At 47.1% G+C, this 27728-nt stretch overlaps 2 protein-coding genes across 5 annotated transcripts in view; one reads left to right on the top strand and one right to left on the bottom strand.

Annotated features, from left to right (window-relative positions):
* The window catches only part of Ano10 (anoctamin 10), a 180295-nt gene extending 169693 nt beyond the window's left edge, over window positions 1-10602 (top strand). For all 3 annotated transcript variants that reach the window (XM_026408071.2, XM_026408072.2, XM_077795673.1), the window contains exon 13: window positions 9986-10602. In XM_026408071.2, the coding sequence (XP_026263856.1) occupies window positions 9986-10054 (69 nt within the window). In that variant the 3' untranslated portion in view covers window positions 10055-10602. The remainder of the gene's footprint in view (window positions 1-9985) is intronic.
* Window positions 10603-18393: 7791 nt separating this feature from the next.
* Window positions 18394-27728, bottom strand: part of Snrk (SNF related kinase) — a 49568-nt gene continuing 40233 nt past the window's right edge. For both annotated transcript variants that reach the window (XM_026408051.2, XM_026408052.2), the window contains 2 exons: window positions 24714-24848; window positions 18394-22213 (listed from right to left, as the gene is read on the bottom strand). In XM_026408051.2, the coding sequence (XP_026263836.1) occupies window positions 20995-22213; window positions 24714-24848 (1354 nt within the window). In that variant the 3' untranslated portion in view covers window positions 18394-20994. The remainder of the gene's footprint in view (window positions 22214-24713; window positions 24849-27728) is intronic.

The raw sequence follows: 27728 nt of genomic DNA, 5'->3' as shown, positions 1-27728 counted from the left end.
CCATGTTCCCATCACACCTGTTTCTTGCTTTTCTTTGTTCTCCAAGACTTAGAGTGGAAAGGGCGATCTGCGCTAAGGCACATGCTTGTGCCATTACATGCTATTCCTCTAAACAAGGTGAACCTTCAGTTTTCTCCCAAAAAGGGAATTTGGAAACAGAGCCATGTCCCCTGAGTGTAGGCAGATCACACACTCTCTCAGACCTCCACAGGGAGCCTCTCTGCAAGCCCCGCACTGGGCCGACCTTGGGGCCTGGTCACTTGGGGACTCGTGCCAGCACAGGTGCAGCCTCTGACCCGTCACCCCTACCCCTACCTGGGCAGAGCCCCTGCTTCTCAGAGAACAGCACCATCCACCTAGAAGCAAGCCATTCCACTTCTCTGCTGCAGGCCGGCAGTGACTTCCCCTGACAGCCATGGTGCCTGCGGTATTCAGTGAGATCCACATGGCCCCAGAAGCTGCTGACTTCTCACAGAACTTTCTTTGGAATATCTGGGAGAGGCAGGAAGGGGATCTCACAGTGTTCCTCAAACTTGGCCCAAACTACAGGCTACTCCAAGTTGGGTCCCTGCTGCAAAAACACCATCCAGAATCTTACTCGCCTCCTCCTGCTTCCTCAAGCGCTCCCTCTGCCCAGTCCCTTAATCCTTCCCAGGCAAGGCTGTCCCAGGCCACCTGTAAGGTCCAAGGCCACATGGGGTTGGTGGGACTGAGGAGCAGGCCAGGGCGGCTGGCAGTCCAGGCAAGGCCAGCCCCTGTGTGTTCTCTGCACCTCTAGCGGTCAGCTGATTTGAATGTACTCAGACACCATGCAGCAACCGAAATCCCCACTGAGGAGAAAGAACTTTCCATGTGGGCAAGACCACCTGCAGAGATCCAGCCCACAGTAGGGTCCCTTTTCCCACTGCCCTGAGGGGCAGTTTTGTTTCTCAGACCAGGTGTCAGACTCCCTATTCAAACTCTCCAAGATGTCCCTTCCGGTCTTCCTTCTCTCCCTCCTTCCTTCCTTCCTTTTTCTTTTCTCTTTCTTTCTAAAGTAATTTGTCTCAGATGCTTTAGGAAAAAGACTGATCATCAACCAGAAGCAGGGCTCCCTTAAATAGAAATTATCCCCATCAGGTCTCCTGCTCTGCTGCCTCAAAGAAGCAAGTGAATCTTGAAATCACAGTGATGTTTTATCAGTGATGTTTATTTCTACTTTTTCCCACCAGATAAGATCAAATTCTCAGGTGGTCTCTTAAGGTTCCAAATCAGAAAGAATAGGACAACTTCTTCTTCCCTTGTTCACAACCAGCTACAGGAGCCTGGGACAGAAAGGCATCTTCCAGGATCAATTATAAACACCTTGAAGGATGAATTTCATGCCCATATAAATGATTGTGTGAGTCTGATTTCTGTTACTGTAACAAATGCCTGAGATAATCAACATGTAAAGAAAAAACAGGTTTATTTTGGCAAACAGTTTTGGAGGTTTCAATCCATGATTGGTTGATCCTGTTGTTTTGGGGCCTGTGGCAAGGCAGCACGTCACAGCAACAGTGTATGGCTGAGCAAAACTGTGCTCATCAGGAACCAGGGAGCAAAAGGAAAAGAGGGAGAACAGGCGCCCATGATCCCCTTTGAGGACACACCCCAGTGCCCTAAAAGCTCCCACGAGGCTCTGCCTTTTAAAGGTTTCACCATGCCAGTGGTGCCAGGCTCAGGTCCAAGCCTTTAACACACAGGTCTTTGGAGGACATTTCAGATCCAAACTATGAGAATAACACTTTTTAAATGTGTTTTTTTATTTGTTCTTTTTAGTTACACATGACAGTAGAGTGGCAATAACATTGTTAATCATTTAAAAAGAAAAACATTTCAGCCAGGCACAGTGGTGCATGTCTGTAATTCTAGAGGCTCCACAGGCTGAGGCAGGAGGATCACAAGTTCAAGGCCAGCCTCAGCAATTTAGTGAGGCCTTGCCTAAACAACTCAGGGAGACCATCTCAAAATTCAAAACTATAAAAAAGGACTGGAGATGTGGCTCAGCTGTTAAGCGCCTCTAGGTTCAATCTCTAGTACCCCACCCCCGCCAAAAAAAAAAAAAGAAACCTACACATTTCATATCCAATAATATTTTTAATCAGAAAAAATTAAGCATGTGCTTTAGAAATCATTTAGCTTATTATCAACTATACCATCCTAGAAGGTCTGACCTGGCGGAGAGAGAATGGGAGGATAGTCCCTGAGTGGTTCAGTGCTGTGGGTTACCCCAGATGGGTTTCCACAGCTCATTGTCACCAACTGCGTGTCACTTCAGTCCTAGATTTCAGAAAACATAGACTGGCAGCTTCATATGCTCAAGACCCTATAACTAAGCATCGAGGAGTGTTTAGTGACATTAACGTTACCCTGCATTTAGCCATCAGTATTCCTTACAGGGGCTGCCACTCTCCCAGGAGGGGACACAGGTAATGGAAAATCATAATGAAATGAAAGTCAGGACAGAAGCAGCCATTAATTGTGCTTATTGAGGCTTATAGATGGAAATATGTGAGAATTAACTGTGTTGGGGAAAGGATGTCAAGTGAATATGGCTAAAATCCCTGCCCAGAACTTATTGTGTTTTTCTTGGAGAAAAAAATAATAAAACCAAGCACAGTGAAGTCAACCTGGCCAGCTCGCCTGGCTGTTAGAAGTGTGTCCAGTGCCAGGAGTTCTAGAGTCAGCGTCAGCACCCCGGGGCAGCCGTTCTCACCTGGCTGGGGACCAGGCCCACCCCAGGGGTAAGGGGTGTCTGGTGATCTTTTGTGCAGTGAAGAAATATGGAGTTTTGAGAATTGTACACTGTAAATATATATACTATTGTTATCCATTTTATTTTAGTCATTATACTGATTTTGAAATATTAGATGACATTAATAGAGAATAAAAATATGTGTTCATTAAAGGCCAAAAAAGCCAGGCACTGTGGCCCATGCCTGTAATCCCAGCGACTGGGGAGGCTGAGGCAGGAGGATTGTGAGTTCAAAGCCAGCCTCAGCAACGTTGAGGTGCTAAGCAATTCAGTGAGACCCTGTCTCTAAATAAGATACAAAATAGGGCTTGGTAGGGGGTGGCTCAGTGGTGGAGTTCAACCCCTAGCACCCCCTAAAAATAAATAAATAAAAAATAAAAAGGTCAAACAGTATCCACTGGGGAACTGCCCTGGGCAAGGAAGGGAAAAGATGCTGAGGACACTGGCGCTTTCCCCTTGTCCTGGGGTCCTGGATGCAGTTGTAAGGGTCTGTTTCCATTTGGGTGCTGACATGGCACTTGTGGGGGAAGGAACCAGCCCTCTGCAGCGACCAGGGCCCTTCAGTGCCTGCGTGGCCCCCTCCCCTTTGTGGGCCCAAAGAGGGGTGCAGAGCCTCTGGCAGAGCGAGCTCCCTGTGCGGCCTCTCCTGTCACCTGCTTTCTCTTTCCTGGTGGCAACAGACAGTGTTTTCTTGGCTTAAAGTTTATCCCCCCCTTCAATATTGAAGAAATGTCTACTTTAAGTTTAAACAAATCTTTGTTGACATCCCAATGCGGGCAGTGGACCGTCTTCCGCATTCCGTTTAATGAACTGTCTTCCTCATCCTTTTATTTTCTAAACACTGGGTTTCTTTCTCCTGCCACAGTGAAATTGTCCCCTTGTCCCCATGACTCAGGACCCTTGAGTGGGAGGTCAGACCCTGGATGGCCGCTGACCACCACAGGCACCTCCCTCAGGTGGTCACCCCTAAGTCACCTCAACTCGGGGTCCCTAAAAGACCATTGATCTCCATGGTTTTATCAGTGGTGTTTATTTCTACTTTGAGGGCTTTTCAGCCCTTGTGTCCCGTTTGGACTAAACTAAACCCCATTATCAGATCTGAAAATGTCACTCAGCCACAGCTTTCAGTGAAGGAGCCTACGAGGGTTCCTTTGGAGCAGCCACTTGTGTGGGGTCCACTGGCCTGTCACGCATCCTCTGCCAGTGCAAGCCCTAAGCCCAGGCTCTTGCTAGCCATCAACGTGGAACCTGCAGTTAAAGGCTGAGGGCTAACCCGATCATCATCTCCGCCTTGGTTGGTTATACATCTCTCTGGGTCTCATCTCCCAAGGGACCTAGCAACATGTGTGACTACACAAGGGGCACCTGGCCTCAGCGAGTTGCTGCCTCCTTAGCTGCCACAGCTCCCAGACAGGATGGGCAGGCTTTGCATCCTGGTTGCCAGAACCTTCCTCAGCACCCAGGAGGAGCCGCTGGGGGCCTGCATTCAGAACAGGAGTGAGCTACCTCCAGTTGATGCCTGTTCCAAAAGTAGTTGATGGTACTTTTCACATATACTTAATTTGATTTCTTTAACAGTCCTAGCTTGTTTTTGATCTTGCTCTTCTTTCCATTTGCACTTCTGCTTTACACATTGATTTGCATTCTGTGTGACCCTCCAGAGATCCTAAGTGAATAGGGTTAAAGCACTGCCAGGCCTCCGGTCACTGCTCTGTTGTCCCCTTGGTGGATGTCCCCAGGCTACTCCAGAGATCTCTCCCCCATTTTGCTTTGGCATTTGGTGTTAGCATCCAGTTCTTTTCAGCCACCTGTGGAATTCATGGCAGGCATATAATGATGTCCACAGCCCAGGTTTGAGAATTGGCTGTAGTTCATCAGATACAATGGGCTCCCTGTAAAACCAGGGGCATCAGGATGAGCATTTGCCCAGGGAAGTGAGCCTCTAGCTCCTGCAGGCTCCTCACTCTCCTGGAGGGGACTTGCCATCTCAAAATATCTGTGAAGTTTTCTTTCAAAGCATCTTTACTTTTTGCTTTTGGAAATTTTGCTCTGAAACCCAAATGTATAGATAAAGCAGAGCTTAAAAGATTATTTGAGCCAGGCATGGTGGCACATGCCTGTAATCCCAGTGGCTCAGGAGGCTGAGGCAGGAGGATTGTGAATTCAAAGCCAGCCTTACCAACTTAGTGAGGCCCTAAGCAAATCTGCGAGACCCTCTCTCTAAATAAAATATAAAAAAGGGTTGGGGATTTGGCTCAGTTGTTAAGTGCCCCATCCCCCCAAAAAAAGATTATTTGAGAAGCAGATATCTGAAAAAAAAATGTTCTTGTTTGTTTTTGCTTGAATTGACTCTGCCTTCCTCAGGGTCAGCCCACAAGGTACTGAAGGGTGCAGCCTGCACCACACTGCTGGTGAGTGGCGGCCCTTTTGGAGTGAAGCTGGATTCTCTTGGAGGAGGCTTAGTTGCTGCTGAGAGCGGGCTGACAATCAGGCAGCCTTCCTGGTGGCCCTGTTTCCTCCTTTCCTCCCACCCTGCAGTAGATGCAGACCAGCTTCACCAGGGCCTCACCTGAAGGGCATGGTGGAAACTCCAAAGATGCCTGTTGTGCCCACTGAGCCAGAGCCTTACTGGCCAGGGCCCACATCCGCACCACTGTTACCAGGGCAGGGAACTGTGGGAAACTCTGAAGCTCTGGCACTTCTGACATAAAGCCCAAGCTTTGCTGTATTTTCTGCCATCCCACACATGTGACGAACATACGAGAGTGACACCAACTTCAAGAACTTGAGTATTTCTTATTTACGTCCACAGGAGAAAGGAGGCTTCCCCTGTTGGTCGTAACGATGCTGAGATCTTCGGCTGACTTGGCATCTCTGGCTGCCCCTGTGGGTCAGTCGCTGGGCTGGTCACTCCCCACAAGTCCTGACTGAGCCCCAACTTGGTGCCCAGCACTGCTGCAGGCCTGGGATCTAGTCCTGGGTCCTAAAAAACAGGAAAACAAAAAATATATGTAAACAATGAAAAAACGGATGGTGTGAATGAAGCACAGGAATTAAAATAGAGGGATGTGACGGTGACAAGTGACCTGTGGGGAGAGATAGGTTTAGGACTGAGTGGCAAGGAGGAACCTGCCAGTGGAGCTCTGGGGCTGCATGGCTGGAGCGCAGGGCTGTCAGGGAGAGGCATGGGAAGTCGGGGAGGGTGAATTTTAGTCCAAAGTAGAATGGAAAACCTTCAGAGCAGCTTGTGTGGGTCACACTTGGGCTTCTTTGGGACAAAGAATCTAGAAGAATCTGGGATGCGGTCTCAGCCCAGGTGGAGGTAAGGGAGTTCTTGGCAGGTGGAAAGGGCCAGACCCAACAGTAGACCCCAAATCAGGGAGAGGCAGCAGGCCTTGAGGGAGTTTGAGGTTCTGGGGCTCTGAGAAGCTGAAGCCAGATGGAGGATGGGGGGCATGGTCGGGTGGGGAGGGAGATAAGAGCACTAGTGCCTTTGTTTGCCAGAAAGTCTGCCATGGTACTTTGGCCAAGTGTTGAAATGAAGCAGCCCCTGCCGAGGGACGGCAGGCATGACTCCCTCAGTACCTGCTGCCCGTCCACTGCCCCTCTGCTCCTTGTGTCCTGGGAGCCACAGCTTCCTTTCTCCACCTCAGCTGCACATTAAAATCAGCTTGAGCTTTCTGAAGTCCCATGCCTGGGCCACACTGCAGACCAGTTAAGTCAGGCTTGTCACCAGGCCCGTACCCTGAGGCTGCAAGAACTCAGGGGAGCCAGTGCTGCCAATGAGCTCGCCCCAGCACCTCTTCCTGTGTCAGCTGCTGAGGCAGGATGGGTGGGGCCCACAGCCTGGCTCCATCCTGGCCACTGTGTTCTGCACTGAGAAGGTATGGGAGCCTGGGAGGCCACCAGGGCATGGGAACCCAGGAACCAATGGTTTCCCATCCTTCAGCCAAGGTTGCTCAGATCACTCTTCGGTGGTTTGGGGGGCAGGGGTGGCGGAGTAGTTGCTAATAGGCTTCTGGTTGGGCAATAGGTGTAATCAGTTGGTCGTGATTTCCTGAGTGCTAAGAATAGAAGAATCCTAAAGTTCATTGTGGGTGTGGCCAAGGAGAGTCTCAGCTACAAGTTTGAGAAGCCAAAGGGACCAACTGAGGTCTGTGGGGTCCAGACTCAGAAAATCTTGCTGTATTCCCCAGAGGGGAAAGGGGGTTTGTTAATACATCCTTCCCCAGGTTAAGCTGTGCCTTTGGCAGACCCACTTAATGATTAGGGGCCTATTGTAATCATTACGAATAATGATGCAAAAAAATCAGCCTGTGCTCCTTAAAGAGTAATTTTGGTGTGTGAATGTTTTAATGAGTCACGAGTTGCAGAAAAATTCCATTCTCGCTCTTCATTCTGTTACTCTTTTGTAGGGAAAAGGTCAGCTCCATTAACTTCCCTGTGTTTTTATGAAAGTTTTAATTTAAGTGTCCCTAAAGAAGCCAGGTATTTTTTAAAGGGCATGATGTTGCTCCCTCCCTCCCTGTCAGTCCCACTCTGCGGCCAGTGTTGCTGAAGAGAAGAAGCCAAAGACCTGAGTGAGCCCCAGGCAGGGTGGAGCACTCCCAGGAGGAAGCGCCTGGCCAGTCACTGCACTGCAGTGGCCCAGGGAGCACAGCCTTCTGGTCCCCACCCGCTTCCTCTGGCCAAGCTGACCTTGAGATGTCCTTGGCTCCAGCCCAACTTTGGGAGTCCCAAAGCTCCACTGAGGCAGATCAAGCCCTGAGGGACCAGCCACACAGGGAAATTAGGGTTTAGTCCTAATGACTAGGCCATTAGGCTCGGTCACTTGTGACCTTACTCTAGTACATGTGAAGGGAAGGCAGGAGTGTCACCTGAGCCACCTGGTCAGCATCAGGAGAGGTCTGGAGGACAGACCAGGCACCCTTCCTATCTTTGCAGTGTAGAGGACCCTGTGACCTCATGGACATCTTAGAAATGCCCTGAGCAGGGCAGGCACTGCAGGGGGAGCGGGTTCTGGGCGTGTTCCTGGGGCCTGGAGGAAGCCCTGAACTTGGATCGGAGAGAAGGGCTGTGGTCGCTGGGAGGCGCCCCCGTGGGCATTTTAATTTTAAGGACAAATGGAGACACAGATGGGTAGCTCCCAAAACCAGACAAAGGTCAGTTAGGGCTTGTCTTTCAGGGAAGAAGGCCCATCTGCCTGGCTTCTGTGAGACCTTGCTCCTTCCAAAGGTCCCCTCCCAGGATATTTACCAGATACTACTGTTCTGTCACCTAATGGCTCAGGCCTCCCACATAAGTAAGGGAGCAGTTTGCACCTGGAGAGGAGTCTCAGATGCACCCATTTTGATTTTCTTCTCCATGTCAAATGCCATGGAAATGTGGCTTCAAGATTCTGTGACAAGCTGGGGTGTATGTGATCCTCATTATTGTTCTGCTTTTTATCTATTTGGCCTTTAATTTCTTATGGTTACATGTCAATCAGGAAACAGAGTCTCATTCATTCTGTCTTCTTTCTCTCTGTCATAAAGATATTTTAAAAGTTTTATAGGTATTAAATGATACCAGCTTGAATAGTCTGCAGTGAACCTTGACTGACACATTACAGTTTCCTTCGTGGGGACATTTTATCTCTGCGGCTGACAGGCACAGCATGCTTGTGTGAGGCCCTGCAGTGTCTGTGATGGCCAGGGACAGATGCAGGAAATCACCTCTGGAGAGACACACTAGGTATAGCAGTAACTAAATCAAACTGTCTTCCTCACCCCGTTGGGCCAGAAGTTACAGAAACATTGCAACTGTGCGCCACTGGGGAAGGCCTGCCCCCAACCAGGGTTTACTCCTGTGTCTACCCCTGCTCCAGGGCACTGATGAGTGAAAACGTCCCCCACTGGTCACCTAGTCACCATGCTCTACCTGGCTCTACCCCCCATCAAAGCACCCTAGTCTGCTTAGATGTGGATGAACAGGGCCAGGAGGGCCCCAGCCCAAGGAGGCGTCAGCGCCAGAGCCTGTTTCCGAGCTGCCCTTGGAGGACAGACCAGGCACAGAAAGGATGGGCACTGTGGGGAGCAGGTGGGCTCTCCTGAGAGGGGCAGACCTGAAGGAGCCTTCCAGGGGAAATCAGCCTGACGCAGAAGACAGGCTTTTCTTTATGGTCTGTCAAAGAGTCTCCTCTCCCTGAAAGGGAGCATGGCATTGTCCCCAGTGTTGCCTATGAGACTCCCAATAGCAGCAGCCTGGAACCTGGCACCAGCAGGTTTTGTGCTCAGATTTTTTCTGTTATCAAAAATCTGAGTGTGGGGGCTGGAGCTGGGGCTCAGCGGTAGAGCGCTCACCTAGCATGTGGGAGGTGCTGGGTTCGATCCTCAGTACCACATAAAAATAAATAAAATAAAATAAAGGTATTGTGTCTAGTTACAACTAAAAAAATGTTTTTTAAAAATCTGAGTGTATTTTAAGTATATTTTAAGCCAAATTCCAAAATACTTGCATATTTATGCAAGAAGTGGGGCAGAGCTGTGGCCCTGTTTTCTAGCACCTGCAGGACAGAGGTGGCTTGGACCTGCGTGGGAGGAGGTGGGGTGTGGGGAGCCACATGACCCCCCATGGCTGCTTCCTCTGACTCCTCCCTGCCAGGCTCCCATCTTGCTGGCCAGGGGAGCACCTTCTTCCTGGCCTCACCCTCGGGGAGATGTCTCAAGGTGTTCCCAGTGAGGATGTAGCCAGAGGGGGTGCAAGGTGGTTCTGTGGCGGGAGGGACAAAGGAGTGGTAGAGTGTCTGATGCCTTGGAGCCACTGCTCTGGACCAGGGCTTTCGCATGCACCGTGTTGCTGTCACTGCGGAAACAGACTCAGCAAGGTCCAGCTGCCGAGGTCACTCAGCTTGTGGGGAAGAGAGAGGACTTGGCCCATGTCAGTGCCTGTCCTCTCCTGGGCCTGTCCCTCCACGTCATGCAGGGAAGAGAACATGACCTGAAAGTCCCTGCTGCCCCAGGGCTTGTGCAACACAGCCTTTGTCCCCTTTCTCTTCAGAGCCAGACCCAGGGACTTGCAGGAGGCCATGGGCAGCGTCAGGGTCATCTCTTTCCCCAGGGTTTGAAGTCACTGCCTGGGCCTCCACGGAGAGCAGGGGCGTCTGCCACCACATAGGGGCCTCCACTTAGGCTTGTGTGGCTCATCCCGTGTCCTGTGTTCTCTCAACAGCAAATGAAGCTCGTGGCTGAGAACCTGAAGGAGGAACCAAGGGAAGATATAAAAGAGAAGGCAGCCTGAGCGCCCAGCATGCCCGGCTGCCCCGTCCACCGAGGCCTGCGTTGGGAGACACCTGCCGGAGAGTACCCAAGCAGCACCGTGCACATGAACCCAGACCCATTGCTTGGCCATGTGGAGTGGCTCCCACATGGCAGGCCCTCACGCTGCAGTGCCCTGGCTCAGGGGTAGAAAAGGGCAGCCAGGACCCTTGGCCCTGCCCGCCCTGCCCCTTTCTTGGCCCCACATGCCCATCCAGCTGCCTCACTCTGCTGCAGAGCCACTGTTGCCCTTGAGCCTCGCCACAGCTGAGTCACCAGCCCTCCAATGACCCTCACAGTGAGTGCCAGTCACTCATGACCCCACCAGGACCTGTGGCAGCGCACTGGGTTGAGGCATGTGCCTACCCAGCTGATCCTAGCCGTGCTCTCTGGTCCTGCCGAGGATCAGTTGAGAGAGGGGCGTGTTTCCTACTCCCAGGCCTCCTTCCTGATTCTGTTTTGCAATATGTTAACAGACCCTTTGTCAAAAACACCATAGAACTGAGCTATTAAAGGCAGCCTGCCCTCTGACTCCTACTTCCCTTCCCAGACAGGGACAGAAGTGGCCTGACCTGCTCTATCCTGAAACTAGACCTGGGTCAGGTCCTTAAAGGTAGAGTGGTGAGAGGTGGGCAAGGTGGAGGCCGGGCCTGAGCTTGCAGCCAGGGTCAGGCCTGGGGAGCTGGTGCTGGCCCCCGAAGGAGCCCACTAAGGCCCAGGGGCTGTTTTTGTGTGTACAGTATGCATACAGTGCCAGGCCAGGGGCCAGCTGCCACTTCTGGCACCCTGGCATGGGCCTTGAACCTACAGCGGAGGAGACGTCCTTGTCCGGTGGTGCTGTCTTCTCCCTGGCTGTGTGCACAGGGCTGCCCATTATTCACAGGCACAAGAGTCCCACCTGGAGCCCCACAGAAGTGTGGCCCTCCAGACACATAAGCCGTGCCTCCTGTGGCCGAGGACCACCCTGTGAGGGCAGGGCCTGGCTTCCGCCATCCTGCCTCATGCAGCAGGCGGCTCAGGCAACCCCTCCCCTCCACACTGCTGCCTCCGAGCCAAAACTGCAGACCCTCGGTGCTTGGAGTCAGGAAGTCACAGATCCCCCACCCACCTGGAGAAGAGGGGAGAACAGGGAGGGGATGACGTGCTTCCTGGGTGATGGGGTCCGGCTCCCTCGATTCCCTCCTCCCTTCAAGCTGATTCCAGCATCACTTGTTCTGGAAGCCCTAGCTCTGTCCCTGCCTGCTGCCCTGCTGGCTTGGCTGGGTCCTCCCAGACTGATATTTTCCAGCAGGGACACTTTAAGTGATCTTGCCCCTTCCCTTGCTGGGATGAGGCTCTTCAGAACCTAGTTTTTTTCAGTGCTAGTTTAGTGTTTGACAGAACTTTCTGGATCAGGCTCAGGTTTTAAGAAGCCAGTGAATGGCTGTCATCAATATATGTCTGAGCCCTATGACCCCAAGATCCTCCTGTCCCAGCCTGGGTACCTGTAACCACTGGGAAAGGAGAGAGTTCAAGTGGGACCTTGACCCCAGCCCCTGGTCTGCGCCAGGGCCCAGCTTTGGGTACCAGTCAGGTGGATGCAGCTGGTTGTACAGCAATGGGTCCAGAGCACCCAGATGATAACCTGACAGCTCATCTGGGAGTACGGTCACAGCTGCAGCCTCCCCCCAGGCTGGGCCTCTGGTATCCTGCACTCAGGGCTGTTCCCAGGAGCCTCCCTCCTCCCCTTGGCACCACCTACCTAAGCCTAAGCAGAACCAGGAGCCTGCACTGGGCCAACCCTGGGCACAAGGCCACGAGAGATGGTGGACATGGGAACCAGGCAGGCTGTGGAGAGGGAGGCTGGTGGGAAGGAGAGGCTGCATTGGAAGCTCTAGGCTTCCAGAGGACTGGAGTAATGGCCAGTTCTTGGTGTCTTTGCATCACCCACACTCAGTACAGGTGGCATTTAGCCCGTGGCAGGTGCTCAGCAGTTCTGCGGCACAGCTGAAGAGTCGGGATGGGGCAACGTCACTGCTCCATGTGCTGCAGTCCTCAGCTGAATTGAGGACGATGTGCAGGTTGGTGCTGGGCCGCCTCCTGTTCCCTTTGCTCAGCTTCTCCACCCAGAGCCCCTCGCCTCACCTGCCTCCTGGCCTCACTTCATCCTGCCTCATCACAGCCCTCAAACCTCAGCCACACCGCTGACCCGCAAGCCATGGCGGGTGCCCCCAGACCACCCCAGCTGTGCCATCTTAATCCCCTGCAGTGAACCACACCCTCTGTTCCTCCTGACCCCTGAGGATGCCACCACAGATTGTTCATGGTCCACCTCCCTCCACAGAGTAGCCAAGAGCTGAGACACCTGCTCCCCAAGTACAGAACCCGAGACACCCGCCCGACCCTGATTAGGAAAAGGCACAAGACGACGGCGGCAGCCCTGGATAGATCAGGCGGGCGCAGGGCTGGAAGAGGCTCCAGAACCCAAGTCCAAACCCGCACTGAGGGTGCCTGAGGCCCAGGGTGGGGAGGATCTGCCCACACTGTGGGACATGAGAGGGACCCCAGCCCAGGGCCTTCCCCGCAGGTTTTGCAGAGGGCAGTGGGAGGGACACTGTGGTGCAGGTCATGGGAAAAGAGCCACCCAGGGAGAGCCCAGGCCCAAGGGAGGCACATGGGCTTGATTCTCGTTGCACAAGCCCATCCTGCTGTCCCTGCTTCCCACCGCTGTGACACGGTTCCCTGCAAATGCAGCCCCCGTTAGGGGAAACGCCTCTGGGACCAACTGCCTCCCCAGCCACCCGCTTTGCACACCCAGGGCTCCTGAGGGCCCCGCTGGCTCCTCTGCCCAGACACCACCCCACCTCACAGTGGCCATGCCTGGAGCTCCGCTCTCTGCGCCGCAGGGAGAGCAGCCAAGGTTCCTCCCTGTCACCCTCACCCTGCACTCACCTCCCATGGGCCCTGAGATGTGGACTTGCCATGTCTCACAGGTTGTTGGTGAAACTTGACCCCAGCAGGGTTGGCCTCAGGCCCAAGTCAGTGCCCAGCTCAGTCTTCTCACTCAGACGTTCATCTGTGCCGCCCACACCCTGAGCACCTCCTGGGGGGAGCACTCACACCACGAAGGAGGCCTGTCCTCCTCTCCAGGCCACTGAAGAACCATGCCAGAGGACATCGGGTGCCCCCAGGTCAGGCTGGGCCTCTGCCAACAGTCTCTGGGTTTGTTGGGGGTCTCTGCCGGGGGGCCTCTCTCCCCCTCCCTGTGGCCACACAGTCACACACATCCCCATTGGCAGCTCAGAAGCTCAGACAGAACAGAGCTTTCTGTTAATAGCTTCTAGGAGGAAACAAGGGGCAAGTGTCCAGGGATCCGCGACTCTGTGGCCAGGGGCTCATGCACTCACACTCCCTCCCCCATCCTTGTCTTAGGAACTGGAGACACATAGGCTTGAGTAACCCACAGTCCTCATGACAGCGTGGCACACTCTCCACAACCCTAGCCACCCACCTGTCCTTCGCCACCTGCCAAGAGGATGCTTGCCATCCTCAATGGCCCCTCGGCCTGCAGCCTCCCTTCCTCAGCCCCTGAGGCCTCAGTCCCCAGCCTCTGCCTTCTCCCAGCAGGAAGCTGATAGCCAGGAGAAAGGTCAGAGGCCACAGGTCAAGGGTCATGGTGTCCCAGCTGGTCCCCACTCTTTTCTGAACCCCTGGGTTCTACAAGAACAGTGCCTGATGCGGTGCCTCAGCCAACACCAGATGATGTGGCCCTGCCCTCCCTTCAGGTGTCTATGCCCTGCCCTCCCTGCAAGCCTCTATGCCCTGCCCAAAAGGGACTTGAGGAGAAGGGCACCTATCAACCTCCAGGGACCTGCAGGACCTGGAGGAAGGGCTTGGCCCCTCACCAGGGCAACTGTGTCCTCAAGCTTCTGCCTCCAGCCTGGGAGCACCCTTCCTTCCCAATGAGAGGGTCATTCTGGTGACCAGGGACAGGTGTGGAGAGCTGATTATCCCAGCTCTCCACGAGTCAAAGGTGAGGTGCTTGCAAGCTACCCCAGGGGCCCAGCCAAGCCTGCATCAGGATGGGCCTGTTTAAGGACTGACAGAGGTCACCGTAGCCAGAGCAGGGAAGTGACCTATGATTTAGACTTGTGTTTCTGGCCATGATGGAATCAGAGGAACCTAACTGGCCCTCTGACCCTTAATAGAAAACCAAATAATGTATTTTGAAGCCTTAGTTTTCAGACACTGGGTGACAGATCACATAGGACTGTCGCCCTGAGAGCAGGGAAACAAATGTGCACTCTGGGGCCCCAAGCTCCTGCCTGAAGGCAGCTGCCAGAATACAGGGGCGGGCAGCCTCCATAGAGCCAGGTGGATTTGCTGAGTGGAACAGACCAAGTTTGCTTCAGGAAAACTGATGTAGATAAAACCTGCAGGACACAGTAGCCACAGAGGAGGGCGCTGCAGAGTGAGTCAGCTCCAAAAATCTCATCTCTGGTTTCCTATTGGTCAGCATTCTACGTAAGAAAACTAGCTGAGGCTGAAGAACATACTACAGGAAAGCAGTTGGCTGAACCATACTCAGCACTTAGGTAAGGCTGGGCACAGTTTGTGTTCCAGCCATAGGTGGGAGGATCTTAGACCGTAGGAGAATCTTTAGAGGTTTTAAAAAAAAAAAATCTTTAGAGAGGTATTGCCTCAGTAGTGGGCCAAATTAGTCCTAAAGGCTTCTGAACTGCTTCAACAGTTTAAAGACAAGACCCAAAAGGATCCAACTTATTTCAATTAAAGTGTACGAAACCCGAAACTCTTCCTGAATACAACAAAATGCAACTTTCAACAACAATATAAAATTCACCATGTCTAGCACTAGAATAAAAAAAGGTCAACCTAGAATTTTATACCCAATAAAAATATCCTTCACAAATAAAGTGAACATGTTTTTTTTTTTTTTTTCATCTGAGCAAAAGCTGGCAGATCGTATTGCCAGCAGAACTGCACCATAAAAATGTTTAATAATGTTCTAAAGGCAGAAGAAAATTCCAAGATGTGGACCTACACAGAAATGAAGCATGCTAGAAATGATAATAAGTGAAATGCTTCCCCCATGTTGAAGCTCTTGAAAATTATTAAAATAAAATATGTATACATATGTAAAGATAAAATGATAGTACAAGGAACAGCAGAAGGAAATGGAAGCATCTACAGTTGTAGGGTTTTTACATTCTACACAAAGATTATTTTAAGACATACTGTGATACATTAAGATAGATATTGTCTCCAGGCATGGTGGAACACATCTGTAATCCCAGTGGCTTGGGAGGCTGAGGCAGGACGATCGTGAATTCAAAGCCAGCATTGGCAAAAAGCGAGGCACTAAACAACTCAGTGACACCCTGTCTCTAAATAAAATACAAAATAGGGCTGGGGAATGTGGCTCAGTGGCCGAGTGCCCCTGAGATCAATCTTTGGTACCTGCCCCAAATATATATCTATATCTATATCTATATATATACACACACACATACATACACGTATTCAATCCTACTACAGCAATTTCTTTTAAAAAAAGAAAAGAAAAATGGTACAGCCAATAGTGGAGATTAAATGGGTGGGTGGGGAGAGTACTCAGTTAAGGAAAAGAAAGAGCAGATGAAATAAATAGAAAACAACTAAAGAGATGCATAGGTTTAAATTCAACTATTTGATAATTACAGTAAACACAATTGGTCTAAACACTTCAATAAAAGGCAAAGGTTTGTAAAGTAGATAAAAAACCAAATGCCAACTCTATGCTATCTTAATAAAAAAAACAATTTTAAAGATAGAAGGTAAAGGTAAATATGTGGAAAAAAAAACAAGTCAAAAGGAAGTTGAAGTGGCTATATCAGTATCAGGTAAAGTAGCTCACAGAACAAATAATTTGCCAGGGATGAAAGAGAGACTCTCTCTCTCTCTCTCTCTCTCTCTCTCTCTCTCTCTCTCTCTCTCTCTCTCTCCACACACACACACACACACACACACACACACACACACACACACTTATTTATTTTAGCAGTTGATGGACCTTTATTTCATTCATTTATTTATATGTGGTGCTGAGAATTGAACCCAGGGCCTCACACATGCTAAGCAAGTGCTCTACCACTGAACCATAAGACTCCATACAATTGATGAAAGGGGCCAATTCTTCAAAAGGACATCACATTAAATGTGTATTAACAGGGTTTCAAATTTTATGAAATAAGACTGATGGAACAAAAAGGAGAAATAGTTGAATGTTTTAACACTCCTGTCTCAAGAACTGAAATGATGAGGTAGCGAATCAGACAAAATATAGACAACCTGAACATTACCAACTTGGAACTAAACGGCATGAGTGGAAGATACAATAGCACTTGTCCAGAATTCACAAAACATTCACCAAGATAGCCATATGGTGCACCACAAAATAAGTTTCATAACATTTCAAAAGACTTAAATTCTTTTTTAACATTTATTTTTTAGTTATAGGTGGACACAATATCTTTATGTGGTGCTGAGGATCGAACCCAGTGCCTCACGCATGGTAGGTGAGCACTCTACCTCTGAGCCACAACCCCAGCCCAAAAGACTTAAATTCTTAAAAAAAAAAAAAAAAAAAAAAAAAAAAATCTGACCAAAGCAGAATTAGAAGTAACAGAAACTTGCATAGAGAATCCCTGATTATTTGGAAATTAAACACCTTTCAAAACTTATGTTATCATGATTTATTTTTTTAAATAATCATTTGTACTGCTGAGTGGAGAACAGATAACCGAAAGGGAAGGGCAAAAACAGAGCAGTTCTGTAAGAGACATAGTTGTCCACGTGTGATGATGGTCAAGGACAAATGGTGTCAGTGGAGGCAATAAGGTTCAACTTTTAAATGGCAAATAAGATTTGCTCATGGATTGGATGTTGAGATAAAAGAGTGTAGAATGACACCAAGACTTATCACTGGTCGAAAACAAATAAAGGTTTGGAGGTGCCATTTAATGAGCTGAAGAACACTGGTTGATGAAGAATCTCAGAGTGATGACCAAGGGCTTTGGGCCTGTGAATACCGAGATACTTATTAGACACATCCAAGTAGAGCAAATGGATAGTTGAATTTTGGTGTTGAGAAAGATCTGGACTAAGTGTATTTCGGGGGTTCTGTTAGCATATAGGTGATAGCCTGAATAAGCTCAAGACTGAGTGCAGAGAAGGGAAAAATGAAGCTTGGATCATCCCAGCTCAGCAGTTGAGGAGCAGGTGAACTAGAAGACTGCAGGATTATGGTAATGGTTGCATAAAATCAGTCAGTGTTCTCAAACCCACTCAAGTGTATAATTTAAACTGGCAAATTCTGTGATGTGTGAATTCTACTTCAATAAAGCTGGTGTGTTTCAATAAAACTTTATTAACAGACTTGTCAGCGACAAAGCTTTAGTTTGTAGACTCCTGGCCTAGAGGAAGGATCTTCAGTCTTTAACCCTTTCAAGTATTAGGAATACTTTGCACTTGTTGTCTCTGTGCCTAGAATTCACTTCTGTCACATCCCCAGTGACTTCCTCCTGTTCTTCATTCAAGTCTCTGTGATTCATCTTCTAAAGACTCTGTTTACAATAGCACATTCATCTCTTGTATATGCTATCCCTTTTTATTGCTAATAAAGATGTTTTTTAAAACTGACCACAGACTCAGCATTCGGAGGTTACTGTTTACCTTTGGCAAAGCAGTTTTGGTGGCGTGACAGCGCAAGTGTCTATCTGCTCAGATGGGCTTGACTGGAGGACAGAAATAGAGAAATGTGTCAATAGCTACAGAGAGAGCAAATTTTAAGAGGGAGATAAAGTCATGTTTGCTTTGTTGTTTCCTATTAGGAATGGTCTAGTAGAGAAGCAAAGATTGATGACACAAGGGACAGGAAAGAATGGCTGGAGCAGTTGTGGATGCCAGGGGTACAGGGTCTATGCTGGAATCACACAAACAGAGGAAGGGCAGAGCATGCCGACACACATGGGAGGAGGAAAGTGGGTGCTTGCAGAAGTGCTAATAGCTTCAGTTTATCCAGTTATCAGGGAGCATGGTAACCAGTCAGCCAAGTAAAGAAAGCAGATCAAATGGAGAAACAAGGTTTAACAGGCAACCCTAGCACCCACTTGGTATTGGTGGTCCTGAGTTTAAAGCAAGAATGGTCATCTTGACTACTTTTTGAGGCACATCTGGTGATGCAGATTTAGGGAAATATTGGGAAGCTGGGTGTAAGTGGGCTAGGCTGGGAAAACACAAAGCTGCATTCATGAGAAAAAAACACAACACGGGACACGGTTTATATTGCTGAACACCAATATGTCACTTTATTATTTGGGTTATTTTCCCATTTGTCACATACCTGCCAATGTTTACACAATAAGGAAAATCAACCAGAATTGGAAGCAACTGACCAAATCAGTTGATAATTCTGTACCCTCTTAACACACATCAATTTTCACTTGGTAGGGATATCATCTTTAATTCAGTCTCACGGCTAGTCTTAAAATCGGTGTCAAGATTGTCACATCTTTAAATACAGATAGAATTGCCAGAAGTACATAATTATATGTATATACACACATACAGAAAAATACAAGACTAACTGTTTTCCCACAATATTTAATATACACTACTGTAACTATATGCAACTTTTGAAGACAGGTTAAGGGGTACAAGTAACTGTTTAGAGCAAGTAAGTAGTTTGGTCCAATATTATCTTAATGTAATGGTTTTCCGCTCCCTCCCTTTTATGTGACGACATACTATGACATACAACACATGCACAATCATTCACTTATCAACAAATGAGTTAGACAACACTCAGACAGACAACTGTATACCCAGAGGGTCACCCAACCACACATAACTAATAAGGCTATAATACAGCTATGCAGCATAAATGGTCAACACTGCTGATCCTAAAGTGAGCACCATATATACATCTGAATATAAAAAACCATTGAAAACCAAACACATGTGGGTTAGTTAAAAGGTGCCATTCCAAGGCTATACATAATCACAGGAAAAAGTATTTACATTACTTGGAAAACAGCTGCAACAAAGAGTTTATTGCCAATGCCCTTTATAAACTTCTCTCCTACGTTTAATACAGATGTTACGCTCACGATCTATGTGAACCACACATCTTATTTCTGGCCCTTTATATGATCCCTGCTCAAAAGTTTCAAGCAAATATGTTCTATGGCTTCACCCACACATCTATTTTCATAGCTTTCAATGATAAATATCACAATGAACTAGAGCTGTAGCTTAAAACGTATCTAGCTAGCCTAGGTCTAGAAAGTAAATTAAGCATTTTAAGTATCATTTTACTTAGTATAGTTAGATATACTGTGAAGTTCAGAGTTCTGAGTAAAATATATTATTCCTAAAGTAGCAGAGTCAGTTGAGTAGTACTTGAAGAAACCATGACCAACGTAATGCAGCTCTTTGGTGCTCTGCCCACTCTCTCAAGTACGTGACCAGATGCATCTCAGTTCCTCACCTGGAGCCATGACAGGAGGGGAAGGGCCCACAGCCCAGTCACATCCTATCACCAATGTTGATAAGCACTGTTTCTAAGACCCCCCCAGGACATAGCATGAAAAAATAGATCTGGCTCCTTCTAAAATTCACAATCTGTAATATATTGCATCCTACAAGAATGAATGCCAGGAGAGATGATTATCTGGTCAAAGTAGTCTTTATACAGGAATAGTTTAAAGCAAGAGTTCTTTGATTATTGTTTGGCAGGAAATGGCAGGAAGGCAAAGGGAAACACTTACGGGGGGAGTTACAAATCAGGCTTTGTGCATTTTTGTTTGCTGTGTGAATTTTACCCTTTCATGTATATTTTTAATCAGCCAATTTTCATGGCTAGCTGAGCCAAAGGATGGAATGGAATGGAATTAACAAAAGAGACAACCTAGTTAACAAATTCCTAAAAAACAAAACTTACTTGTTTTAATTTACGAGTTTTGACTTGCCAACATGTGTGTGCACCTCTGCTTCTGTACTAGGCCCTCCAGTTTCTTCTATCGATATGATTTTGAAGGATTACCTGCAGCGTGCCCTACAGGAAGGAATTTACACAGAGCATCTTTCTGTTCTGTTAGACAGACATATACTCTATAAGTAGAGTTAAGACATTAATTCACTTTGTCACATTACAAAAGATTGTCTGCTTGTAATTCATCACTACAGGGGAAGCTGCCTTACAAATCTAAGTACTTTATCTCACCTATTACAAAAACAAGAAAATCTTCTTCAGTTAAATTTTAAGAGCCCAAACTTTTTTTTCGCACTATAGCTTAAGACAAACAGGTGTGGGTATGTTTAAATCATAGTTCTAAGGTTCTCAGTGCAGATGCTTGCTGTCCTCTGCTCTGCACAGGCCCTGGGCGGCTGGGCAGCATGGGCTCGCACCCAGGCCTGTCGGCTTCACCACGTTATTGCTTTGGTTCTGTCTCAGACACCACAGTGTGCCTCAGAGCACGGAGTTTCCGTATCACAGAAGGTCAGGACAGGAATTTAGATTTTTTTTTTTTTTTTTAACAAGGAAACAAAAGCATTTTCTCTCTCTAGGTTAAGTGCAGAACATCAAATTTCTAAGTGCTCCATTTACGTTAGGTTCCAAAGATACATTTTAATTGAATCCTGATCATCCACATTAAAATTATGAATGTAAAAATTACACAGTAGACTTTTCGGCTGGGAAAGAAGAGAGTCTAGCAGCATGCACAAAGACCATGCATTGTCACAGCATCAGGAGAACAAACGAAAAGGTGATAAATAATTGCTCAGAACACCCACTTTCAAAGAGTAAAACAGAAAGGAAACAGTGAAGTGAGCCGGTCTTTGCGGCTCTGAGCAGGAGGTGTGCCAGTGGTCAGTGGGCCGCAGTCAGATGACGTGGCAGCAGCTGGCCTGGCTGGAGGCACACAGCAGCCCCTCCTTAGGGTTCCGCTGAATGTTCACAGAGATGGTCTTTTCACACAGAGGTAGCTGGAGCACGTTATTTTTCAGATTCCTGTTCTTTATTCGTTCTAATTCAGTGGTGGTATCTGCCATGTGGTCAGAGAAAAACTTTATACTGCCCACTGCGGGGGCCTGCCCTGCATTCCCTGTGGAGCTGATGCACATTTTCCAGGTGGACTTTTCCTGGACCTTCACACTGGAAAACGACAAGCCCTTCTGGGGATCAATAATGTACTTGGTGCTGCCGTGAAGCTGGGAGCCGAGGCAGAGGCTCATGAGTTTGAGGCTCTCCACGAGCTCCCCCGCACTTCGCGAGGCCAGCTGCATGGAGTTGCTGGGGCCAGCACAGCGGCGCGTGCTGCCTGAAGTGTTGGTGGGGTTGCCACCAGAGCCACTGGAGGGGCTGCCCCCACCAGCATTGTTCTCACTGGGGCTAGCCTTGTCCGCCCCTCCACTGCCATTGCTTGGCTTGCTCTGGCCCCCACCATCCCCCTCGCTGCCAGGGGGGCCCTCACTGCTATCCCGGCGGTGCCAAGAGTAGGTGAACCCGCTATCTTTATCCAAGCGCCTCCGGCTTTCAGAATCATCGTCACTGGTTTCTGAACTACTGCAGCTGGAGCCCCGGCCCTGACTTTTCCTCCGGTGGTAGCGTTTGTGGACAGTCCCGGGGGAAGCAATGTTCATCTTTAACCTGCTCAACTTGGGAGGCAGATTCTCATCCATGTCGAATTCATCATCGGATTCCCCTTCTTCAAAGATCTGGTTGAGGACAGGAGCACTCTTCCTAGATGTCAGACGGTTGGTCACTGAGGGCTTACGGCGCAGAACCACTTGTGTTGAGAGGGACATGGGTTTCTTATCCTCTTCATCCTCCTCCTCATCTTCCTCCACCCTAAACAGACACTTCCGCCCACTGGCGGTGGGTTTTAAGGTTGTGGGCGACACCGTGGAGAGTGCTGGTCCAGCCAACTCCTGCAGGTCGTCTTTCTTCGCTGAATCACACAGGCCTTTGCTCCTGTGGCCATTAAGGACATTGTCAGCAGCCCGCGCAGGAGACTGGGGAACAGTCGCATGGGACAAAGGTGTAGCCGTGAGGTCATCCTCAAGGTCCTGGGGTACATCGATTTTGGTTGGCCATGACTGCCTGTGTAACAGATGGGAAAAGAAAAGAGCCATGGAGTCACATGCACACATTAGTAAGGGACACTATGAAAACACTGGGACAAAATCTACAGACTTGAAAGGGAAAAGCAGCAGGAGACTTGAAAACCCATTTCACATCTGCAAACATCAGCAAGGACGCCAGAAGGGAAAACATCATTTGAAACATGGACAAAGGGCAACTTCATCATAGGCATCAGGAAAGAAAACGGGGCAAAGACCAACTGTATCTACATAAAAGTTTTATGCTACAAGATAAATCTCTTGAGAAAGCACAAGCTTTTCAAAACTTGAACAGCACATGTATTTTGTTCCTTTAAAGTTATATTATTGCTAGAAAAGATTCACCTCAAATTCCAAGTACTGATTTTACATGATGGGGCAAAAGCTGAGCATTAATACAAATAAATGGAAATAGTTTAAAGGTGAAGTATAATTAGCATATGTGCATCTCCTCTCCAATAAAAAACACTAAGTGTAAATAAGCACATTTTGGGATGTCCACACAAGTGTACTAGATAGAAAAACTGACTTATTATTTAAACTTTGATTTTATTCTTTGATTTGAAGTCACCTAAATGATGAGAACACTGCCTGGTGGCCAAAGAGAACTTACGAAAATGAGGCTCTCTAGCCTCTGTTTTGAAAAAACATGTTTCAATTCTCAACTGTCCTCTCTGCCCAGAGGAATAGTAGATGCCAGAGACATTTAAAACAGTCATTTTCACACTGTGACATTTTCATTTCACACCAAGTTTTGTAGCCTAAAAATAAAACCCAATTAAATCTATAACTTTAAAAAACTGCCTAGGGATTTTACAACAGACATCCTTACCCCAACTTAGAGCCTCATCCTACCCTTCAAGGAGGAAGTAAGCTATCTTTCAGAGCCACTGCAGGTATTTTGCAACAGGTAAGTGTTTAATAATATTTTTAAGATCAAGAGCATCTCTGGAAAAGTCATCTTCCATCGACACAATCAAACCAGCTCTGTGGGCTGTGTGGCCCTGCACAGTGGAGCTATTTCAAACCTGAGCAGCTGCTCAGATACCCCAGCACACACTGAGCAACTCCCTGTGGTGGCACATGAGGTACTTTATGAACTGCGGTCAATCAATGTGAGAATGAGAATAAGATACAGACCACACACAGGTGGATGGCTTTCCTTTCTCCAACTTAAAGCCAAAATCCACCCTGAGAGTCCACACCCAGAAACAAGGATAAGTGCCTCAGCTGTAGGGGGCAGTGTCCTTGAAAGGTGTTCCTCAACCAATGGCTGTTAATGTGAGATAATCAAAACATTAAACAACTCACATATTGAGTACAAATCTGCACTCAACACTGTAAAACTAAGTAAGTAATCTTTATAGCCACAGAAATGGGAGAAAAATCATCTCAAAGACAAAGCAAAACTGCTAAAAAAAAAATTACAAATGAATCTTGAATGGAGTTCAAATGACTGTGTGTTTACTAGAAGCCAGTCAGTGCTACAAGAACCGTGCAAGATTAATTCACTGAACCCCACAACAACTCAATGCTATTATTTATCCACCTTTTAACAGATGAAGAAATCAAGCCACAGAGTCACCTGTCTAAGTTTACACAGACTTGATGACAGCAACCTCGGATGATATCATGATTATTAACCCCCTCAGTCTATGCTTCACTCTGCAAACTACAAAGCCTGGTAGAACTACTCTATTAAAGATGAAGGTGGTGATCAGACAGTTCTAATAATGGGAGCAAACAAATAGCCTGGTCTTAGACCTTAATGTATAGTCATTTGTTTACCCCTCACTACAATCCCAATAAGTAAATAGTACTATACCCATTTCACAAATTAGGCAACTACATCACAGAAAAGTCAAGCAGCTGATGAACTGACTAGCTGATCTGACTGCCCAATACCTAAAATCCTGAGATAGCATAGATGGCACAAAAATACCCTATGTATCTTTAAAAATTATTTCAAAAAAAAGAGGGAAGGGCTGGGGATGTGGCCCAAGCGGTAATGCGCTTGCCTGGCACACGCGGGGTGCTGGGTTTGATCCTCAGCACCACATAAAAATAAAGATGTTGTGTTCACCGAAAACTAAAAAATAAATATTAAAAAATTCTCTCTCTCTTAAAAAAAAAAAAAGACGAGGGAAAATTCAACATTGTTTCTGGGATAAAAACTTAAGAAAGCAACACATGTCAGATTTGGAAGAATTTAATGAAAACAACTAGCAGACATACTGGCTAGAAGCTGTTTCTCCAACAGCTACCTACCCCCACAATCCCCCACTGAGCCCAAGAAGGGAAGCAGCTGCTGATGAGAGAACCAAGACCTCAGCTGCCCCCAGAAGCCCAGGTCTGCCCTCTCCAATGAGGCTGCCATCACTGTTAAGACCCTCTCACCCTAGAGTTAGGAAGCATTCACACAAAATAGTTCACTATTTCAAAACGTAACTTACTAAAATCAGTGAAGACATTTTTCTCACCTAAACTGGGCCTTGATATTGCTAGGGCTGGCAGATCTAGTTTGTATTTCTTTTTCTTGCTTTTCTCTCAGGATCCTTTCAGCAAGCAAGAAGTAAGTGGCCGTGATGTGGTTATACCTGTTGGTTTCCAGTGCTCTGAGAAAAACGAGATGAGAACAAACATAAGCTAGAGATAGGCTTTTTTTTAAAATAAGAATTAGAAAAAAACACAAAAGTACAAGCAAATGAAATTCATTTGGGAAGCTTTAAAAGTATGCAAAATGTAAACCAGAAAAACAAACATTAGGTCACTCTTGAAAGTCTAAAAAACAACTGCATAAAAATATTCATTTTCAGTGGGAGAAAAAACAAAAAAACTGCAGATAGCAGCTGGGTTGGATGTCAGTTTCAGATCCATAAGAAAAAGTAATGGTGCTTCTAAGAACATAAACATTATTTGAAAGTTTAACTTGTATGTAGTGTATTTGTTAAACTGCCTATTTGCTTCCATTAAAAGAACAAAATGAAGCCGGGTGTGGTGGTACACCCCTGTAATCCCAGTAGCTAGCTCAGAAGGCTGAGGCAGGAGGATGGCAAGTTCAAAGCCAACTTCAGCAACTTAGTGAGGTCGTAAGCAACTCAGTGAGACCCTGTCTCTAAATGAAATACAAAATAGGGCTGGGGATGTGGCTCAGTGGTCAAGTGCCACTGAGTTCAATCCCTGGTACCAAAAAAACCAAAATGAAGACAAAGTCTGTTACATGAATGTGCACTGAAATGCTAGTATCAAAAAAATTAGGAAATGTTATTTTCATACTCTATGCTTATTAGCATTTTAGGTATTACAGAACTGCTACCATCAATTAATTGAAAGTATGTCACTGACCTCTTCTTTAAATAAAATCAATATATTTTATTTACTCATCTGTTTAAATGGTAATGCTTGCAGAGTACCTCATCTGTGCAGGCACTGTGCTGGCTAGGTACTGGGGCACAATGTCAAACAAGGCACATGGTCTGTCTGCTTTCCTGTGGCTGGCCTGTCATGGGACATACCATGAGTGTGTTTCAGAAAACCCCTACAAGTTCCAAAAAGATGTAACTATGATTTTCAGAGACTTTGCATTTAGCGAAAAAAGATAATGAACACTTTAAGAAAGAAATGATTCCAAGATCACTTTTTATAAAATATGCAGGGGAGAAGGAGAAACATCCAAAGGAGGGTGGGACGGGGCACAGCAGGGCAGGGCAGGGCCAGAAAGGAAGAGGCCAAGGTGAAATTCAGGGGGCAGAATGACTTCTCAGAGTTGTTTTTTCAGCTGCGTGCCAAAGGCGGCAGTTAGCAGTGTTCCGGGGACATACTGTAATTCTCAGGGCTTGCCCTCAGAATGAGTAGCTTCTCCATAACATGAGCAGCTGGTAAGAAGTAAGACTCACTCAGAAAGTAGTGAGTGACCTTGGGTTTCCCAGCTCCTGCTATGCTTGGGAAGCTAGTGAATGGGCAAACTGCAGCTACCTGAACCATTTAAACTTACATCCCCTTTGAATTTAAACTAAATTTACATGATTAATTAAGTAGTTCTATATGACACAATTATGTATGCTTATTTGTATTTAAGTTAAGAACACTGGGCCAATTCAGGAAGAAACAAACAGCTTTTACCCATTCAAAATAAAAAATCATTTTCTACACATTCCTAAAGTGATTGTCCACAGCAGAAATGGCAAAATGTTCTCTTCTCTGCTTAAGTCATCTGAGTAGCTATGGGTTGATCTATGAAGACTCATGATATACTTTGGCAATCTGTAGATATTTGTATTTAAACTGAGAACCTGAGTTTATTTTTGTATATCCCTTTTCCAGTATACTAAAAATACCCTCATGGTGGTACATATCTGTAATCCCAGCTACTCTAGGGGCTGAAGGAGGACTGTAAATTCGAGGCCAGCCTAGGCAACTTAGCAAGACCCTGTCTCAAAGTTAAAAAAATAAAAAGGGTCAGGGATGCAGTTCAGTGGAAGAGTGCCCCTTGGTTTCAATCCCCAGTATTGAAAGAAAGAGGAAAAAACTCACCCTTAAGATATGTCTCTTATACATACCCCACCCTTCTTAGAGACTAGTCTACTGCTGGTGCACCCCCAAATGGCCAACACATGGCAGGGGCTGTGGGTCAGCCTGGGGCCTTTTCTCCACTAGATCAAGGTGATGGGTTAGATCTCATGATAAGGCCACAAGAAACCCTGAAGAGAACATCTTTTTTATCTCCCAGGTTATATCCTCTTTTCCTCATACTCACTATCTTTCAATACATTAAATAATTTTTGACTTTTCATTTATAGAAATGCTGCATGTATTTAGTCTGTACTTTTTATAAAAATTACTCATCATTAGAACAAAGCAAGTGCATCTTTAATCTGCATTTTCCTTGATTTCAAACTGCTCAGGTTATTGAAAACTAACTTTGAAGATGAACCTGGGGGAGCACTTGCCTAGCATGAACAATGCCCTGGGTTCTATCCCAATACCAAACCCATCCCCTGCAAAAAAAAAAAAAAAAAAAAAAAAAGGCTTTGGCTTTAATTAACAACTTGCATAACTTGCAGGTTCCAGGTTGCTGCAGCAAGGACTCTGAAGAAGATAGACAGCCAATCATTATAGTACAAAACTAATGGCTATAGCTGTGGTTGAATAAAACTTACTTTTAATAATATGCATTTACCAACCCCCGATTTAGTCAGTCTAAGCTCATGGTGCTTCCTGGTCTCCCTACTCACTATGGGGACCAGCAGGAGACACAAGAATGAAGAGGATGTATATCTACAGACAGGGTTCATACTGAGACACAAAACAAGCTATCCCAATATACCCCACAGAAAGTCAGAAAGGCCACAGCACTCACCACCACCACCCAGTTTTGTTTACTTGACCATCTGTGTGAAGCACTGGACCAGGAATGCTAGAGGTAAATGACAATTCCTATTAACTAGAACTCTATCCAATACACAGTATCTGAAGGCTCTGAAGAATAAGGAAGA

The sequence above is a fragment of the Urocitellus parryii genome, chromosome 3 (genome assembly GCF_045843805.1).
Source record: "Urocitellus parryii isolate mUroPar1 chromosome 3, mUroPar1.hap1, whole genome shotgun sequence".
Lineage (NCBI taxonomy): Eukaryota > Metazoa > Chordata > Mammalia > Rodentia > Sciuridae > Urocitellus > Urocitellus parryii.
Note: the sequence above shows the minus strand (reverse complement) of the source record. Positions and strands in the feature narration are given on the sequence as shown.